At 44.0% G+C, this 21578-nt stretch overlaps 2 protein-coding genes across 2 annotated transcripts in view; both read right to left on the bottom strand.

The window, feature by feature from the left end:
* The window catches only part of FSIP1 (fibrous sheath interacting protein 1), a 184485-nt gene extending 182565 nt beyond the window's left edge, over positions 1-1920 (bottom strand). The window contains exon 1 of the mRNA XM_081111991.1: positions 1767-1920. The gene's annotated coding sequence lies outside the window, so the exon portion shown is untranslated. The remainder of the gene's footprint in view (positions 1-1766) is intronic.
* Positions 1921-14612: 12692 nt separating this feature from the next.
* GPR176 (G protein-coupled receptor 176) overlaps positions 14613-21578 on the bottom strand; it is a gene marked incomplete at its 5' end in the record, with an annotated part of 97640 nt that continues 90674 nt past the window's right edge. The window contains 1 exon segment of the mRNA XM_081103707.1: positions 14613-17792. Coding sequence (XP_080959833.1) covers positions 16670-17792 — 1123 coding nt within the window. The 3' untranslated portion in view covers positions 14613-16669.

Raw genomic sequence — 21578 nt, 5'->3', positions numbered from 1 at the left:
ATGCAGGCATGTGCAGAGCTGGTATAATACATGTCAGTGAAGGGTGAGGCCCAGGGAGCTGTCAGTGACATGGATCAGCTATAAGGTTCCAGAAATGTTTCAATCTGCTTTAGAAATAGGTCTGTTCTATTATTTTTGCTCCTGAAAATAATAAATTAAATAAAGTACAGTTCCCAGGGTGAGTGGGAATGTAACTGGCAATCTTTGAATTTGGCCATATGGAAAAAAAGTATGGACAAAGGGCACTGAATTAGGATCTCACAGATGTATTTGAGTGTTTGAGAATAAACCTCAATGGCCACATAGAAATTCCACAAGAAAAATAAAGCACTGTACAAAAAAGAAAGCAATTAAATGACAAAATTGGGGAGTAACTGGAACTTTCATATTTGATTGTGAGAATTCAAAACAGGACAACTGTGTTATAGAACTGCTTGGCATTTTCTTATAAAGCTAAGCATGCACTTACCATGATTCCACAACCTCATTTCTAGATGTTTACCCAAGAAATATATGTTTCACATACAAAAACTGTACATGAATGTTTATAGCAGCTTCATTAATTGCCCCAAACTGGAAACAATCCAAATGTTGCTCAATTGCCCTAGCCGGTTACTCAGTGGTTAGAGCGCTGGCCAGAGGACTGAAGGGTCTCAGGTTCGAGTCCAGTCAAAGGCACGTACCCCAGTTGCAGGTTGGAGACATATGCGGATGTATCTCTCTCACAAAGATGTTTCTCTCTCTCTGTGTCTCCCCACTCCCTTCTTCTCTAAAAATCAATGGAAAAAATATCCTCCGATGAGGATTAACAAATGTCACTCACGGAGGGAACAGATAAGCAAACTGTGGTACATCCATCCAAAAGAATGCTACCCAGCAATACAAGGGGACAAACAACTGATACAAAACATGGAGGAATTTCAGCTGCATTGTATTAAATTGAAAGAAGCCAGGTTCAAGAGGCTCCATAATGTTTGCCCAATTATAAGACCTTCTGGAATACACAAAACTTTGGGGGAAATGGTTGCCAGGCCTGGGAGCAGGGAGGGGTTAACTACAAAAGGTACCAGGGGATTTGGGGGGAAATTGTTCTGTATCTTGATTGTTGTGACAATTGTGTTTGTCAAACCTCATTGGACTGCACATTAAAAGGGTGATTTTTAGCGTATATAAAGTATACCTCAATTTTAAGTTAACCTCTCTTACAAATTTTTGTCTTGTTATATTTATATATCCCGAAGATCAATGAGAATTGCTTAGTCAAAGAACATTTGTGTTTCAAATTCTGGTAGTCTGCCAAATTGTTCTCCAAAAACACTGTCCCAAACCACACTGCTGCCACCAAGTTATGATGAGATGGGAGTGTTTCCCCGCATCGGACTGGGGTCAATGGTTAACGTCAAAGCTTTTTCATCTTTGTCAATCTGGTAAGTGCCCAAAGATATCTGGAGTTTGACTGACTTTGCTTGAATTACGAGAGAAGTTGAGCCTCTAGTTAAATGTTCGCTGGCCACCTTTTCTTTATTTTTCCGTTGAAATGCCGGTGTGCATTCTTGGTCATTTATGGTCTATTTTAAGTGGCTGATGATTGATTTTAATATAAATTCTAGGCTGTTGGTCAGACTCCCAGGCACGTCCTCCCCGCCTCCGCCTTCCCCCAGGCCCTGCCCCTCTCCCTGCAGCCCGAGGCCTCCGGGCCGGCGGCCGGACCAACGCCGCTGCGCTCCGCGTGGGCTGGTGGCGGGGCGACCGAGCCGGCTCCTCACCTGCCCGAGGAGACTCTGGGAACTAGTCGCTCAGAGGCACGCCACGGACGCTCGCAGCGTCACCCACTGTCCCCCCAAAACAGGGCCTTCCTGTCACCACAGTTCACTACTCTGAAGCTGAGAGGAGTGGCGGGTCCAAGGCCCTCCTGCTTCTGAGAACGCTGTTCCCCTGGCAACCGAGTCACGCCGCGCCCAGTCTCGCGATAACAGGAAAGGGCCGTACCACCAGCATTGAGACGTGGGGGCGGGACAGCGAGGAGCTGGGCAGCTCCATTGGCTCGTTCGTGTTTCCGGAGCACGGCGCGGGTGGGGAATGGTTGGTCCGTGTGGAGGCTGCACTCGGCACGGGGATGTCTGGGTGGCTGTATGGCGCCGGCCCTGCAGGTCCGTCACCCTCCCTGAGCTCGTTGCCTCCTCTGTAAAATGGGGATGGTAACTCCAAAAGGTCATGTGTGTGAAGTTCTTGGTAAAGTTTGGGTGCCGTATAAATGAAACATTAGTTATTGCGCAAATAGGGCTACAGCCCAAAAAGGGTAAAAGTGATATTTGTGGTTTCTGTCACTGTCAGTGCATGAAGATTCTTTCGTTTAGTCCACAAACTGATTTTCTTCATCCCCGGTACCGTGAAATACCTGCTTTTTTTTCCAGTCTGAGCAGCACTTTACAGTTTACAAGGGATTTTCACATACTTGGCCCCTTTATCTTCGTTGTTTTTTTTTTTTTTTTTAAATATATTTTATTGATTTTTTACAGAGAGGAAGGGAGAGAGATAGAGAGTTAGAAACATCGATGAGAGAGAAACATCGATCAGCTGCCTCCTGCACATCTCCTACTGGGGATATGCCCGCAACCCAGGTACATGCCCTTGACCGGAATCGAACCTGGGACCTTTCAGTCCGCAGGCCGACGCTCTATCCACTGAGCCAAACCGGTTTCGGCATCTTCGTTGTTTTAGGTGGGTAGGATGTGGATTCTTCAAGTGGTTTTCAGCAGAGTAAATAGACAAAGGTTAAGTGAGTTCGTCAAAAACCACAACTACATTCTAGGGCAGTGCTGGCTGTAAATGCCGCCCACGTGCTGCTAACCCTGCATTTCTGTCGCCAGCCCAGGCTGCTCCCCCGAAATCCACGCTGTTGTATCTGACTGTGACCTGGCAACTTAGACATCTCCACTTAGATGTCAGAAGCATCTCAAACTTCTCATCAAGAATCAGTCTTCTCCACGTCCCCTCCACCACCACCACCCCCCTCGTAATCCATCTCAGTAAATGGTAACTCCGTCCTGCCAGACTCAGACCAAGAACCTTGACGTCATCCTCAATTTCTTTTCCTCTCACACTCAACAATCTAGTTATCAACCTGTCATCTCTACACTCAATATATATCCAGAATCCAACCGCTTCTCGCTGCCTCCCGTGCTCCCGTGAGGTACATCCTGCCACCGGCTCTCATGTAGATTTGTGCAGTAAGCTTTTACTGTTGCCTCCCTTGACTGTCCGGCTTTCAAGCAGCAGCCTGAATGATGCTTTTTTAAAACCTAAGACAAATCCTGTCACTCTCTGCTCAGGCCTTTCCAGGCCTCCCCATTTCTCAGTCTTTACAATGCCCACCAGTCCTGAATGACCAGGCCCTCTGTCCTCTCTCAGACCTCCATTTCTACCACCCTTTCCTGGCACACTTTGGTTCAGCCTCACTGTCCTCCTGGTTAGTGTTTCTATACAGCGTTTCTCAGGAGATTGATGTTTTTCCAAATTAACAGTAAATCAGCTGAGAAATCAGGAAAACTGGAGGAAGTATTCTAATTCTCCTATAAGAATCAAACCTTAGCAATCAACACAGAGATGTTACTGAGGAAATCCACCGACATCGAGTTGAAAGCAAGAGCAGGAAATGCTGATACTCTGAGTCAGAAGTTGAGGTCAACATTCCAGAATCTGGGACAGGAGCACCTGGGAGAGATGTGGTCACAGTCTGATTGGTCCGTTGTGCTTGGAGTTGTTACAAGGATGTGTTCCTGGCCCTGTCTGTGGCTAATGGGGAGTCATTATTGCAAATAATATAAATATTAATAAATTAACACTCATTGTATACTTTATACAAATTCTATGAGTGTGGTTCTAAGAAATACGTTTTGATTTAAAATAAGTCCTTAAATTGGCAATTTCCAACTCATGATTCTGTGAAAAGCTGTTAGCCTTGCTTGGAGATTTGTATGTTACATTATTCAAATGGCACTCCAAGATGGTCTCTGTAGTCTCCAGTATTTGAATATTTGCTACAAGCAACAATTCTTGTAAATATTTCTAAATTTAAGAGGTCTTACTTTTTAAACAAATGCTTCAGGTAGTCATGATAACAAGAAAAGAATATGAAGGTGGTTGGAAGTATTTTAGAATAACAAGGGTTGATAACTCCTGGTGAAGCATGGTGGCAACCATGCTTGGTGGGAATTGCTGCTTGATATTTTAACCCTGCTGACTTGGCTTCTGTCATTATTTGTTTGCTAAAATAATAGAAAAGTTATTTTGATTTTTTGAATTATATAAATCATCCCATTCGATTGAATACCCTACTGATTGTAATGTGAATACCCCATTGGTTGTGGTCATACTGGTTTTAGAAAACACATTCCTCTGTACCTGGAGGCCAGGACAGCACAATTACTCTAAATTGCCTCAGTGGCTCCAGATAATGTGTTCCTGTTGACTCAGTGGTCCCAAGACCCGAAACTATAATTAATCTTTGTAGATAACTAATCGGCTCAACTAGCTTTTGTAACAAACTGCTTTTTTGCTAATCAGGTTCCTCATTCCTAACCCTGAGATGTAATCAATACCTTTGTGATTTTTGCCTATATAAATCTGGTGTTGCAGTCATTTAACCACTAAGAGATTTGGAGAGCAAAATGCCCCCTCGTAGTCCCGGCTTCAAAATAAATGTGACTCCTTAAATCGACTTCTTGAGGCGTCCTTGTGTGATTCGCGGGGTACATTACAACACTGGCAGTTTTGATTCTTTAATATCTGTTGGGAATTTGGAAACACTACTCCTTGTTGTTCCTCCAATACAAATAACCACCCCCCAACACACACACAAACACACACACACACACACACACACACACACACACACACACCCCAGCCCATTGCTTCCTCTGCCTAGAATACAGTTGAGTTGCCCAGCTACTCATGTGGCTTGCTTTCTCTCTTCACTCAGTGGCTTTTTTAGGAAGGTCTTTACTGATCACCCTATGTAAAGTAATGCCTCCCCATCTCCTCATTCCTTATCCTCTGTTCCCTTGACTCTGTTTTATTTTTTTAGATGGAGGAGAAATACCATTGTTTGGATTCTGATACTAAATAGCTAGGTAGCCCAGGAGTCTAGGTGATGGCATTGTTTCTGGCCCACTGACCAGTCTCAGTAGCTAGAGACCAGATAATCTCCAAATGCATGCATAATTCTAATATTGCAGGACTAAAGGCCATTCTTTCCTCTGTGTGTGTGTGTGTGTGTGTGTGTGTGTGTGTGTGTGTGTGTGGACCAATGGTGTTCATCAAGAAAACAACACATCGCCCTGGCCAGTGTGGCTCAGTTGGTTGGAGAGTCATTCTGTACACCAAAAGATTGTGGGTTCAATCCTGGTCAGGGCATAAACCTAGGTTGTGGGTTCGAGCCCCAGTCAGGGCTTGTATGGGAGGCAACAGATCGATGTATATCTCTCACATCCATGTCTCTCTCTCTCTCTCTCTCTCCCTCTCTCTCTCTCTCTCTCTCTCTCTCTCTCTCTCTCTCTCAAATCAATGAAAGGAAAAAAGGGAGAGAGGGAGGGAGGGAGGGAGGGAGGGAGGAAGGAAGGAAGGAAGGAAGGAAGGAAGGAAGGAAGGAAGAAAGAAAACAATTTCTTGGGTGTGTGGAGGGGAGAAAAAGCTAACTGAAATCAGGGCTGTGATCAGTGCCCAGGATTAACTGGTGTTTTCATTATTTAAAGTATTGCTTTTAAAATATTTGCAACATAAGATAAAGCAAATTCAATAAAAACTTAGTCTCTTTACTGTCAACTTTCCAAACTAAGTCCCCATTGATTATATTTTGCATAAAACTCGTCTCATCTTGAGTTGTTTTCTGTCATTCTTGCTTTGTGTATTTACCTCCTGCTGCTTCTGTTTTGCAAACTGCTGAGAAGCTGCATGTGCCTTGAGAGCAAACTTTTGTGCTGTTTTCTGAAATATGGGTTCAAAAAACCCAAACATATTCTAGAAGGTATTGTGCCTTCCAAAATAATTCTTAAAGATTTCTTCCAGAGTCAAGTTATTTTAAGCTAAAATTCCCCTGGTCTCATTCCAGGTTGGGGACATATGGCAGTGCTGGTTTCAGAGTTGGGTTTTGTTTTGTTTTTTGTTTTTTTGGTTTGTTTTCCGTCTCTCTCTCCTCTTGACATTCTCCTTCTGAGGGGAGTCAGATTTTGAATGAATGAGAGAGAGCCCACATTGTATTCCATCTGGGCTGCAACTCCCACTCCAGTCTTGTTGCCCCAATTTCCTTTTTCTCAGCATAAGCATCAGCCAAACGCAACAACACACTGGGAGAGGAACCTCATTAAACCGCATAGATTCTACAAACCAGATGAAATGGACACTTCTTTTGAAGGGCAGTTAAAAGTGTATGCCACTGGACAGTTCCCACCTCCTGTGAGTCTGTGGCTTAGTGCTATTTAAAAATAACATTGCCGAAACCGGTTTGGCTCAGTGGATAGAGCGTCGGCCTGCGGGCTGAAAGGTCCCCAGGTTCGATTCCGGTCAAGGGCATGTACCTGGGTTGCGGGCACATCCCCAGTAGGAGATGTGCAGGAGGCAGCTGATCAGTGTTTCTCTCTCATCAGTGTTTCTGACTCTCTATCTCTCTCCCTTCCTCTCTGTAAAAAATCAATAAAATATATTTTTAAAAAATAAATAAATAAATAAAAATAACATTTACTAAGTGTTTAGGACAGGCTTTAGATGCATAATTTCACTTTACTTCATAGCATCTGGTGAGGCGGCACCATTATTATCCAGATTGATAGTTGAGAAGCAGAGCACAGCGGGGTTAAGTAATTTTTCCCAAAGTCATTCAGGAACAGACACTGGGATTCCAGAGCAAGTTCCCAAGACTGCTCTCTTCACCTCCTCACTGAATTCAAGAAAAGAGCTTATTGGCATCCACTAGATGGTGCTGACTATCTGTTAAAAGACAAAACTGCAGCTGCTCTTTCAGAAACTCACCTTGCTTGGATTTTAGGTGTGATTCAAGAAACTACTGAAATATACTGTATGTTTGAACTGTGCTTGAGTATATTTTTAAGTAGCTATCCAAATAGGAAAAGTGAAAATTAGATCTCAAAAAAAAAAATACCAGAATGGATTTTTAAAAATATCTTGGTACATATTATGAATACCTAATATCAAATACCATTGGTGACTCGCACAGACTTAAAAAGAAATCCATGTTTTATTTCATTTACCTCTTTTACACCAACTGCACTTCCTCCCGCACCTGCCAATCCTGCTTGGTCTCAATACCATCCATGTAATCAAGACTCATGAACAGGGAAGTAAAGAAAGCCTTAAAGAACAAAAATCACGATCTGGAACAAGTAATCCTATCCTTATTCAAATAAAAATGCACTTTAAATTTAATATGTGCTTAGTACTTTTTTAGTACATTTTTTAGTAATTAAAAGGCTGTGAAATAAATCTGCTAAAAATAGGCTCTCAAATTTTGTTCATAAGCATCGTTTCAGGTGTTATTTTAAATGTTTATATTAGTCCCTGGTCCCTGATTTAGTAGGTCTGGGGTCCGGCCCAGGAGTTTGCATTTTAACAAGTACCTTGATGATTCTGGTGCAGTAGAACCAGGAACAGGCTTTTAAAAACACTGACCTCACATTTGTGCTCTAAAGGGCACACAGCGGTGCCGCCGCTCCGGGAGGCACCGTGGAGACCCCTGGAGCTATGCAGCACAGGGCCCTGAACAGAGTCATCTGTAAATAGTGAGCTAGAAACTGGAAATGTTCTCCCTTCCCATTTTTTTTTTATTCTGAACCTCTCCTTCCTCTTCCTGTCTATTGTGGAGTGCTACAGAATCAAGTTCCAGTCGGAGGATGTCCGCGCCATTTTAAAAATCAGGGGGAAAATCTTGCTACTTACTAATATTTATTAGTCCAAACACATGATACCTTTTGAATTTTGTAAGTGAAAGAAGTTAGCCCATGCATTGTGACCTTGTTTAACCTGTTCAGGTGATGTGAATATTAGTATGGAAAAAACAGAACTGTGCCAGGCGACTATGAGATACATAAAAATCAGCGCCCCCCCCCCCCCCACACACACACACACACACAGTGCAGCTATACATTTACGTCCCAGGAAGTGAATAAAGGCTTGTTCTTTCAAAGCTAGTTGAAGGAAATAAATGAAAATGAAGATACCGACTAATATCTGGAGGTTTTTGTGCTTGGTGGTGGGTGTGGGCTTTTTTCTGTTTTGTTTTGTTTGTCATTTCAGCGCAGCCCTCAAGAGATCAGCTCTGCGAAGCGACTCATTTTTTACCAGAAAGGGAGAAGTTTTTCTCCTCTTCTCTCAGAGAATTGCCTCACAGCAACAGACTGCTTAACTCCTGCAGCAATTCTGTACCTGTAAAGTTTCCAGAAGCCTCCCGAGGCTGGCCGCAGTTCCCGTTGCTGATACCAGCTGAGGTTATGGTGTGCTACTCCTGGCACGTTGCCCCTGGCAAATGGATGCACCAGACTCTGCTGTGCATAATGGCTGAGGACTGTCATGCTTCATGCTTCAACCTACTGGCAAGCTTGTCTTTTATTCCAAACCATAACTTCTGAATCAAGCCTCGGTTTCTGATCGTATGTTTTTTGTTTTAAATTGGTCTCTGGATCTATGTACTAAAATGCAATTTTAGGATCTAAATTATAAATACCTTGATTATTAAATGAACCTTTATATTTATTTTAATACAAAGTAAATGAAGTTAAAGGCAATTCACGTTACGTCATACATTCAACAATAAAGAATTTAATTTTTTTTTTTTAAAAAAAGCAATTCACATTGCATATAAGAAATATATTCAGCCCAGCCAGTGTGGCTGTTGGTTGAGAGTCATCCCATGCACCAGGAGGTTGCCGGTTTGATTCCCAGTCAGGGCACATGCCCGGGTTGCAGGCTCTATCCCCAGTAGGGGGCGTGCCATAGGCAGCCAATCAATGTTTCTATTTTTCCCTCTCCCTTCCTCTCTCTGAAATCAATAAAAACACATTAAGAAAATCAATGAATTCAAACCAAATTAAGGGTCTTAAGCAGCAATGTAGAGAAATTATTTTTCTCAGAGTTAACATAAAGAAATGGGTCGCCCTGACCGGTTTGGCTCAGTGGATAGAGCGTCGACCTGCGAACTCAAGGGTCCCGGGTTCGATTCCGGTCAAGGGCATGTACCTTGGTTGCCAGCACATCCCCAGTGGGAGGTGTGCAGGAGGTGGCTGATCGATGTTTCTCTCTCATCAATGTTTCTGGCTCTCTCTCCCTCTCCCTTCCTCTCTGTAAAATATCAATAAAATATATTTAAAAAAAAAAAAAAAAGAAATGGGTCAACAACCATAAGGAGTTGTTTGGTCAACAGTCAGGCTACCATCCTGGCATGCTTAGCATCTCACTTCTTACTTACCTTTTTTTCTTATTTCAAATTCAAAGTAATGTTTTTCTCTGAACATACAATGTGTTTATTAGACTAGGAACTAATCATTTTGATGACTATTGGATTTGTTGTTTAAATATTTTCTTAATTGATCATCCAAACTTATTTAACAGAGGCAGACTTATTTTTCCCTTCATTTTATCCTAACAAACTAAAATTAATATTCTAATTTGGCTCAAAATTCATTATGTAACTCATACATTGACACACAAAACCACTTTAAATGATTTATTAAATTTAAATGCATTCCTGGTTTCTCATCTGGACTCTGCTAAGAGCTGACCTGGCCTGGTGTCTTAACCTTTCTCACTCAGCCTGTTTCTTTGTCTAATAAAATAAGGGGCTGGCTAAAGGTTTCTATGCCTGCTTTCAGCTCTGAGGCTCTGTGATCATCTGATTTAAGCAGGCAGGGCTTTCTTAGGAAACAACCTGCTCATGTGCCCCAGACTGAACTACAACAATATTCATACCCGCATAAAAGCACCTGTTCAAAGGGCTGGGCTGCAAGAATTGCCTGTTTAGAAACATCTGGGTAATGGTAACAGCCATCTGTCTTGTGCTCTGCAATCTACAAACAAATAATTAAACAAAGCAAAAACACAATAGGTGTGCCCTATTTTTTATAGCACGATGCAATAGAATGGACTGAAAATTGGCTTAGGTTTTATGAGATTTGGGTGTGTATCCCCATCTGTTGTCGATTCTAGGACAAGCCTCTCCATTTACCAGCCCACTTATTACATAATGGCTACTCCCAAACACTCTTCTTACTTTGTAGAGAAATCAAAATGTTCTTGAGGTTCCATATTGAGTGTTTCACTGCACTGTTCAATAAAACAAGGACTTTCATTTCAAATAAAACAGCTTTAAGTGAAAAAAAGTGAATTATCAGGCTCAAGTCACATCTGTCATCTATTAAATGTCGTTTATGTTTTGCTAAGATGACTTTGTATTTTTGTGAAAATTGCCAACTATTTTTTGTCACGAATCTAGAGATCATTACCTTGGCCAAAATTTTGGGAATTTACTATTCAGGTGGCAAACTTGCATTCATTTGTCTACCTTTTATTGGCTATGTACCCGAGTCAAATCCTTCAGTAAGTTGTTTCTGGACAAGTGAGCTTTTCATTTTTTCTCTAACCATGCCTAGTTGCTCAGAGATCTTGACAGGGGCAGAAACTAGATGGTCACATGAATCCCTCCAGCTTTTTACCTCCACTCATTTTAGATTGAAAATGTCAGGAATATGGGGAATTTCTGAGTGCTAACTATATAATAGCTAGCTATATAATAGTCTAGTCACAATAACTAGCGGGAAGAAGATTGAAGGCCTTAGGGAAACATTTTTTTATCTTCCCATCTACTATCTACTGAATTATTTAATCATGAAAAAGGACATTTAAAAGCACGGGTTTCTGCTCCTCGCATCTTCTTTATGGATTAGGCATTTTTTAAAAACTATACATTCTGGTCCAAGGTCTTGGGGAGGAAAAATCACTTCAACTCCTCCTGGACCTCAACTTCTTCATATTAAATTGCAGAGGTGGTATATGACTAGGCAAAAAATCTCCAAATTCCAAGTACTATAACTATATGAAGTAAATTGATGTTTTATGGAGGAAGAAATTTCCTGGACTTAAAGAAAAAAACAGCCATCTATCAGAATCACTGAGGAAGACACACACTTTCACTTTCCCTCAGCACTTCGTGTCAGCCGTCGGTCATTCTGCTCTCTGTCTCTGTGAGGTTTCTTTTTTCTCCCCTCAGCTGTCCATACGATGGATCCTTCATACTCCACTATAATAGTGTGTATCAAATGCAATAATATTTACTGTTATGAATGAATGAATCTTGTTATTGGTTCATATATTTGCAGGGAAGGGTACCAAGTGACCCTAAGAAAGCATGGGCAATTGAGGAAAGTGATTTGATGGCAATGACTCTTAAATTAAACTAAGGGTAAACTCAGTGCAGAATTAAGAAGCAGAACACGAGGCAGGAGATGATGCCTGTGAGTACTCTCAGCCCAGCTATCTCAATCTTGGCATTCCATTAAGCATTTTTTTTTAACATTTATTCTGAACTGCCTCTACCAAAAAAAAAAAAAAAAGGGAAATTATGAAGCAGAAGAAAATTTGGGAAATAACATCGAGAAAAACAGCTGCCAGGCATTAAGGATTTTAATCCATTCCCCAGTACAGTTTAATAATATGTGCCAAGTGGGTATTCAAAAATAGTCATAATAATGATAGATAATGATCATCAGTACTTCAGAGGACGCAGTGGAAGAATCGGGCTTTAAGGCCTTCTGTACTGTTTTTAGCACTGTCTCCAACGTGCTTCCTCTCTTAGGGCTAATGATGTGGCCATCTGTGCTTCTAGTTTCCCCATCTGCAAAACAGAGATCATATCATTTCCTACAGAAAGTCTGTGGGCTGTGCTTTAATATCCTCCAGTGATACATCATATATAAATACAAAGCAGGCAGTGAGAAGCCAAATGCTACCAAGGGAAGAAACTTTAAGACAGAGAGTATTATAAATTAAGATATTCTAAGTAATATTCTAATGATTTGGAGTCGTTAATGCGAAGGTACTTACATTGCATTCACCTTTTTTTGCAGTCACTTTAGATATTTTTTAAGTAGATGGGAACATAAATAATAAACAAAAAAAAACCAAGTCCAGGATATTTTAATTCATTAAACGCAATGTTTTATACATATTTATCTAAAATATTATATGAATTCTAAGAATTTCTGAAGCAAACTAGCATTGTTTACATTAAACTTATAAAAAGTAGTAATAATTCTTAAAAGTGCTTTAAAAAAGAAATACTTCTTCTTAGTTTTTGAGAGGATATGGAGGAAAAACTAGAATTCAGAACAGCCTAAAGTCCCTAGTTCATACAGCCAAACCAAGTGAATTAGCTGAATAAACTGACATCATTTGAGTATATCAGCAAAGAGCCATTGGTTACTCTGACCCTGAATGCCTAAATTGCCTTGTTTTCTCAATTTCCTTTAGATATGCATGTTTCTTGTTTTTTTTTCCCTTTGGTTTAGCCTGATGGTGCATTGCAAAATTCAGAAGCTTTTTAATTTGTATTTTTTTTCTATAATGTAAATTGTTTTAAAATAGAACAAAGGGGCTTACATAAATAAACAAAAACAGTCCCAGAGACAAAGACCTGCACTCATTTTAGCTGTCTCTTTTGGCATTCACACATCTCCACATTCTACTTAATATGTGTAGTCTACTCTTTTGTGTATTATCCATTTGGGATATAATTTGATCACAACCTGTCATGGTGGATGAGGATATTATTCTCTTGCACAATCATTCCCTCAACTGGGTGTGTATGGGGGACAGTTTGGGCGGGGGGGGGGGGGGGCGGCACAGAGCACATTCTGCTTCTTAATCATATACTAGTATATGTGAGAATTTTAAACACTTCTTGTCCTCAGCCGTGGGATTTCAGCCACAATTCCAGGACATCAGAAAAATCTATTGACCACCATGTTTTACACATGACGACCAGTAGAAATTCTGGATTACATGCTTCCTCATTTCACACAGCAGCAGCTGCCGTGTGCACACTGAGCCACCTCACCCCGGGGAGGGGCTGCAAAGAGCTCCGAACTCCCAGAGCTGAGATGGGGCAGCCATTCCGCTGTCCAGTCAAGTCAAACTTGTGCCTGAGCTCCAGATGGTTAACTTACATTTAACCAAGTGATTAACTTACGGTTCCTTTTCCATGGACGAGTCCACTCTGATTTGTACGTCTGCACTTAGTTACTCCACTTGCCTATTTCACCAATACAGAAAACTGTGCTCACTCATATTCACAACCTGCCTTATAGGTTTACAATGAAGTTGAAGAGTCTATTATCATCCCCCCCCTCCCTTTTTTTTGAAACTGAGAATTATTTGGTTAAGAAATAGTCTAACTTACATAGGTATTTTTTCTTCAGGGATACAAATAGTCCTTTGGCATTGTGTACTGCCTCAATTATTATGAATATTAATATTGGAGTGACTGGCTTAGTGTAATTTTCTGGAAACCATTCCAATTAAGCCCCCTAACCACTTTAAAAAAAAAAAAAAACATAGTGGATAAGCACTCATATTGATAGATCTTTACTTTGTGCCAGGCATCATGTTAACACAGATCATCCCATTTAATCCTCTCAACTGCCCCATGAGGTATATTCTTGTCTCACTTGGATTCCCCTGCAAACAGCTTGAGACAAAGGCTTTATGTGGTACGGTTTTGGGGAGGTGATCCCTGAGGGCATGAGTGAGGCCTAAAGAAACCCAAACAGGAAAGGAAGAGGAAGTCAGTAAGAATTCATCACTGAGACACCATTGTGGGCAGCAGGGACTCAATTCTGCCTGGCTGCCTGCGATACGGACAAATGCCTCTCACAATTGTCCAGCAGGACAGGACAGGACAGGGGCATTTACCCACTGGTTCCCATGGCACACTGATCAGGGGTCACCCAGGAGCAAGGGAGTTCTCACAGGGCAGAAAGCAAAGCAAGGCCATGACTGCTCCCCGGGAAGGGAGTGGATGCAGCCAGCAGTGGCCCACTGAAGATGCGGTTCAAATCAGAGGTGAAGTATGCGAGCTGGGCCAAAAGACTCTGACACAGTGACTATCTCCCTATTTTACAGAGAGAAAACCAAGACACACCGTGGTTACCTCCTCACCTACTCAGGTCATTAGGCCGGTCAGTGGTAGAGCCAGGCCTCAAACACAGGCCAGCTGGCCCCGAAGCCCAGGGTCCTGGCCATGTGCTATCAGCCTCACCACGTGAGGGAGGAGGAAGGCTGTACCCCAGTCTCCCCTGGAGAGGGAGCAGTCTTCCCACCAATTCAATATGGAGACATGTTGGTGACATTTGTTGCACTTTCTCCTTTGGGAATTCATTTTTAAATTTGCAACAATATGCTACTGCAATGCTGCCGTCTGTATTTATGGGGGATACAAATACTTTTCCTTTGAGATCATGTAGGAAGCCAGAGGTTCAGATGGTAACTGCCACTTGAGGGAAAAGAAGAAACAAAAAACACATAGCTCATACAACCTTCTTTGAGTTCAGAAACAGCTTTTCAATTTTTTATTAAAATGTAATGCTTCAGAGAGTATAGAAATACACCCGACAATGACCTGTTAGAAGTCAACCATTTGCTTCAAACAGACAGAAGAAATACCTACCAAATTCCGCCTCATCAGAGTTTATTCAGTTGTACACATATATTATCAGAATGATACCAAAGTGGCTACATTTGACAGATTCTTCTAGAGTAGACACAAGTTTTCTGACAGATTATGTTTCCCCCTGACGAAAGTTGCAACAATTGTGCAGGTTTTGAAAGATAAGCTTGAAGGGCCACATATTAACTATCAGGGCAAGGAGCTGCAGATGGCATGCACACAGAGTCCGGAGGAGGAGGCCCTGGGGAGGGAGTGGCAGTCCCGGAGAACACAACTCTTGGAGGAGACAAAACACACAGAGGAAGGGTCAGGGTCACATTCAGGAATTATAAAACATCACACTCAGGAGAGGAGAGGAAAAGGCGACTCCTTACACAGTCTTGGGCTGCCTCCAAGGGACAAGGACCAGTGTGGTTTAAGGAAAGGATGGCTTCTGGGATGCGGTGAGCAGGCCCACTTTCCTTTCTCAAGGCACTGGATGGGCTCCCTTGCATACTATTAACAAAAACACAACCCCCTAGAGAGAGCGGCCGGCACCTGGTTTGCACTCAGGAGGAGTGAGGTGTCCTCTGCAGTTTGCATTCAGCCTGGTGAACTGCAGAGGCGCCGTGAACTGCCTGGGAGCGCCCCCAGGGTCTAGTCATGAGGACACTGTCTTCCCTCTTCTATCCACTCTGGGAAAGAGGAATTGGAGAGCTCACCTGGGCTACTATATGTTGCCATGGCATTTTACGATTAATTCTTTTTCCCTATTCTGTTCCTCCTTTGTGTCCAAAATGAAGGGAGAAATCACAGCTGCATAAATGGACTGAAAATGAGACTGGCCAGCCGGTGTCTGGAGCCCTCCTCAGAAGGGGACCATTCTTGTCAGCCTCTCCCACCCTTTTGGGCAGAACCACCTTTCCTAATCAAGCCGTTTAGCTTGATGTTTCCAGGGGACCCAGTATACACTAGCTTTGCATTTTAAAATCACCTCTGAATTACAAAAGTTTGCATGAGATCTTTTTTTTCAATATACGTTACTTCTAATGACTGCTATGTAGCACCTTTCAGGCGAGATCAAGTGGGAACAGAAAAGACTACAGTGTGTGGACAAGACTACAGTGCCTTTCTTCTCTACCTCGAAGCTTCTCTCTCATTTGTTGAAAATAAATAAATAAAATAAATAAATAACGTAAGGGAGGAAATACATAGAAAAGAGCTTGCAGTGTTTTCCAACCAAACCTGCAGACATGTCTTTCTGAGGCCATCATGATGCCTGGGAATGTCAGGATAACCAAGCATAGATCGTCTCACTTACCAGCAGGCACATCTATTGCCATGTCCGTCAAATGTGGGCAGAGGGCCGTTCCTTATCCACATCCCAGTGAAAAGGATGACGGGCATTGGGGGGAACTGCGAGACATATGATCGGGCCTTCCAAAGAAAAGGTGTCAAATGCCAAGTCCCTATCTTCCCTGAAGGTACAGATCAATTTTGAATATATTTGACATACTTAAGTCCATCAAATAGGCATTTTCTTTGTGCCCACACCACTCCATAGTTATCCTGGGCTTCCCTTGGAGCGGCCCTGCTCCTTTGAGCTCAGGGATGCCTTTTCTCTCTGTGTATTCTCTGCTGGACTCCGAGAACTGAGGATCCCCAGAAAACACACATGGGGTACCCACCCCAAGACCTAATCTACAATGCCCAACTTTTGTCTCCACAAAGAGGAACATGGGCTTACTAAGGACATGAATCACTGAGCTAAGTATATATATATACTCCCTCAATAAAAAGACATTGACTTCATATAGATTTCCCTCTCATTCCAAAGCATCTGGCCCAGCCAGGAAAAGTTAACCCATTCTGGTTGCAATGAGATCGTACAAATCACAGGGCCAGAGTGAAGGGCAGGCCGGAGTAGGGGAGCTCCCTGCTGCTCCCAGGGATTTTCAACCCTTGCTAGGAATCCACCTTTGGAAAGATGCTCACTTTATTGTTTCTACTCATCTTCCACTCCACCCTGCCTACCTTTGGCATCTTTGTCTGGATCAGCTCTTCTGGGGTGTTACCCAAGGGGGGCAGCAGCCGCTTTTTGCTGTTTCGGGTCTCTGAGAGCCACTGGGGAGGCAACTCAAAAGGACCAAAACCAAATTGCAGGGAATACTTTCCAGGGAATATCTCAGGTTCCACAGGGGCTGCTGAAGCCACCTGGGATAGAGAGTCCACTGTGCCCAGGGGTGGCACAGGGGGCGCAGACTGTGGCCCCTGCTCTCTCTCCAGGCAGGTGCTAAGTATCTCCTTGGCCGGGAGGTCAGCAGAGCCAGCGTACTTGGCTTCGCTCTCCTCCTCATCCTCTGTGGACTTAAAGATCTGCTGCTGCCCAATGTGGAACATCTCCAGCAGCTGGCTTCCTGAGCGCACGCTGGGCTCCAGGCTGACGTCGGCCAGCCCGCTCCCTGTACTCACCACGTTACGGCGACTGTACCGGTGGTGTAGCTGTACTAAGGTCCCTACCAAGCACTTGCGGACAGATTTGTTCACAGTAAGAAAGAGCACAGGGTTTGCTAGCAGAGAGACTTTAGGCAGCCAGATGGCAGTGAGCAGCAAGAAGACAGAAGCGTCAGGGATGTTGAGCACAGTCTGGTAGACAACCAGGGTCGCGTACGGCACGCTACACAAGATGAAGACCATCACCATTGAGAGCAGGGTGGCGTGCAGCTCGGCCTCCCGCTGGGAGGCGTAGGGGATAGAGATGGTGTTCTGTGGAGTCCGGAGCGCTGCTATGATGACCTTCTTCTTCTGGCTGGCACTCAGGGCCCGTCGAATCAGTATCAAGAAGAGGAAGACCATAGCCACAGGCACAATGACCGTGGTGATGTTATAGACCAGAACGTATACCAGGTGGCCCAAGGAGTTGCTCCAAACTTCGGTGCAGGTGGACATGGCATAGATGTCGGCCACATTGGTCACTGCAAACACTGGAATGCTGGCCACCACTGCATGGGCCCAGATGTACATCACCAGTTCCCGGGACTTGGCATCAGATATTTTTCTCTCCAGAGGATATAGAACTGAGTAGTACCTGCAAAATGCACACATAAAATTCATTTCACAGGAGAAGATATGCTTTAAATTAGGGGAATCTCTATTACCAAAAGTAGGAGAGATGGAAAAAAGGGTCAAGTTCTTTTATTCTGCCTAAGAAAGAGGGAACCACTGGGGAAGTTAGGTTGCCAGACCTTAAATTTTGAGGACTCTGCTGTACAATTCATAACTAGCTTTATAATTATTGCCACCAAGATTAAATTCCAAAGAGTGCTCAATATAAAGGATGCCTCCATCTGCCATAAAGACATCTATTTTTCAGTGTAAGGCTAATTTGTAAAAAATTGATATATTAACCTTACAGCTGCTCAGGGCAGGACCCAATATTAAGGATGGACTCTGGCAAAGTCCTTCCACAAAATCAACTGACAAAAATTATGTCTGCTCAATAGCTATTGTCCCCATGATAATCAGTAACTCTAAGAGCAAATAATAGGTCTAAAATGCCTGCATGTTAAAACTTCTTTCCTTCGAGCCTAACTTGATTATTCCATAACCACCTAATCAGAATTCAGAAAGCACCCTGCTTCCATATCAGCAATGATTTGGTAGAACTGAGTAGTTCTACAGACCCTAGAGCCACATCTGTCAGGAAAGGGTGTCCACTAGCCACCAGAATTGTGGTGATTATCAGAGATTAGCTCTGCCCACATCACTGCAGTCAGCTCATGCTGGAGTCAGCCTTACAATCCTATTAACATTCATTCATTCGTGAGGCCAACTAAACACAAATGCTTTCCTGTCACAAGAGTTTCTGAGCACCACCTATGTTTAGGCACTGCGTTACAAAAAGAAGAAAAGATATACAGGGATGTTTCTAAAGTTAATGCGGTGGGGGGGGGGAGGGAGGAGCATGCAAACAATTATAAATGAGGAGGTGATGGCTCTATTAGAGGTATGCACAAAGGAAGTATGGGAAAGGGAGCACCTGGGAAAATGTCAAGAATGCTCCAGCTCAGGGAAATACGATGCAAACACAACATGACCACAGACGATCACAGATGTATGGAGCACGATGAAATGTGTTCTAGATATCTTTCTGGGAGGGGGGGAAAAGGGAGAAAAACACGTAAGTTATGCATGCTCTCCATCTTATTTCTCTGAGTACAGATAAAGGTTTCTACCCACGCATAAAAACATGCTCAGGGGTCCCCTGGCTCTGATTCTTATTTGCTAACTGGCAGATAATGAACCCAGGCTTCCAGGCATTTTTGCTTCCATTATGTATTGGGAAATAGGCTGCAACACAGGCTCATTACAAGTAATTTTGTCAGTATATACACCTCTAGAAAATAATGCAGGAAGTGTAGGTGGCCTCCCAATTAACTTGCTGATTCAGTGCCATGAAACAAATATCCATGAAAGAAGTGAGAGAAAGGATCACTTTTCCCTTCACCTTCATGCACACCATACTTAAGCTTACTGGTAATTTGTATCTCTGAATAATAAAATAGGATACTAACAGTCTTAATTTTCTACTAAAAGGACTTGTTTACCTTTTAAAAAATTATGGCAAGTACACAGTAGATTGTCTGATGGAAAGAAAGTAAGGATATTTTATTGTTAGCATATTTTCCTCTCTAAGGTCAAAGGCCCAGAAATAACCTACAGTTATTTATTATTGCATTGATTCTAGATATAACAGAAAAGTATTCAAAACAACGTGTTCTCACTCTTGTTGAATTCTATTCTTTAAAAAATTTCACGCCGAAACCGGTTTGGCTCAGTGGATAGAGCGTCGGCCTGCGGACTGAAAGGTCCCCGGTTCGATTCCGGTCAAGGGCATGTACCTGGGTTGCGGGCACATCCCCAGTAGGGGGTGTACAGGAGGCAGCTGATCGATGTTTCTCTCTCATCGATGTTTCTAACTCTCTATCTCTCTCCCTTCCTCTCTGTAAAAAATCAATAAAATATATTTAAAAAATAAATAAATAAAATAAAAAAATAAACAATTTCAGGATTCACGGCAGTATTATTCACAATAGAAAGAAAAAATGGAAACAACCCAAATGTCCACCAACTAATGAATGGATAACAAAAGTGGTACAGCCAAACAAAAGACTATTACCTATATAAACAAAAGCCTAAGCGACCGTTACGGCAGAACGACCAGAACGACTGGTTGCTATGATGTGCACTGGCCACCAGGGGGCAGGCGCTCAACACAGGAGCTGCCTCCTGGTGGTCAGTGCACTCCCACAGGGGATGTGCCACTCAGCACTGCTACATCCCCCGAGGGGTCCCAGACTGCGAGAGGGATGTCCGGCTGCCGGCTTAGGCCTGATCCCAGTGCTGTTCTCTGTAGAAGGTAGTCAGTCTAAACAACTCAGTGACTCAGGGAAGCGCAGGGAACTTAGGGTGAGCCTGCCACCACACTTGACTCACCCACTCAATGGTGTTCACAGGACAGACCGTGGTGGCCCAGCCCGTGCACGTGTAGCAGCTGCTGAAGCTCAAGCAGCAAGCCGTGCAGCAGCAGAAGACCATCCAGCCACAAGCCAGCAGTCAGACATCCCCTAAGAGGTCCCAGACGGCGAGAGGTCACAGGCCGTGCTGAGGGACACCCCCACCCCTACACAAATTTCATGCACCGGGCCTCTAGTTCACCAATAAAAAACAATGAAGAAAGTTGTTAAGAGAGTAGATCCTAAGAGTTCTCTTTATAAGGAAAAAAAATTGTTCTTTCTTTTATATCTATACTAGAGGCCCAGTGCATGAAATTTATGCACTGGGGGGGGGGGGGGTGTCTCTGAGCCTGGCCTGTGCCCTCTAGCAATCCAGGACCCCTCAGGGGATATAGCAGTGCGCCAAGCAGCAGGCAGCCAGGGAGGAGCCTGAATTGGGACTGGGTGTTGTGTGGCTCACACTCACCCCGGCCCACTGCGCCTACTGCCGCAGAGTTGAGAGAGACTCCCACTGTGGCAGCTATGCTCACCAGCCATGAGCCCAGCTTCTGGCTGAGTAGTGCTCCCCCTATGGGAGCATACTGACCACCAGGGGGTAGCTCCTGCATTGAGCGTCTGCCCCCTGGTGGTCAGTGCACATCATAGCAACCGGTCATTCAGCCTTAACGGTCGCTTAGGCTTTTATTATATAGACTAGAGGCCCGGTGCACAAAAATTTGTGCACTCAGGGGGGAGGGAGGGGTCCCTCAGCCCGGCCTGTGCCCTCTCACAGTCTGGGACCCCTCGGGAGATAACGACCTGCTGGCTTAGGCCTGCTCCCAAGTGGCAGAGGACAGGCCCAATCCCTAGGTGCAGCCCCTGGTCGGGCTCAGAGCAGGGCTGATTGGGGAGTTGGGGCACCGCCCCTGTCATGCACAGAGCAGGGCGGATCGGGAGGTTGCAATGCCACCCTCAGTCACGCTCAGGGTAGGGCCGATTGGGGGGTTGGGGCACAGCACCGTCACACTCAAGGCAGGGTCAATGGGCAGGTTGCGGCGCCACCCCCTGTCATGCACAGAGCAGGGCCAATCAGGGGGTTGGGGAGCTCCCCCCTGTCACTCACAGGGCAGGGCCCATCAGGGGGGTTGGGGCTCCGTACCCTGTCACGCACCGAGCAGGGTCGATCTGGGGGGTTGGGGAGCTCCCCCCTGTCACGCACAGAGTAGGGCCGATAGGGGAGTTGGGGCACCGCCCCCTGTCACACACAGAGCAGAGCGGATCAGGGGGTTGAGACGCCGCACCCTGTCACACTCAGGGCAGGGCCGATGGGGAGGTTTTGGTTCTACCCCGTCACACACAGAGCAGGGCCCGTGGGGGGG

This window comes from Myotis nattereri (assembly GCF_964212035.1).
Source record: "Myotis nattereri genome assembly, chromosome: 1".
NCBI lineage: Eukaryota > Metazoa > Chordata > Mammalia > Chiroptera > Vespertilionidae > Myotis > Myotis nattereri.
This window is presented reverse-complemented; position numbering and strand designations above follow the sequence as displayed.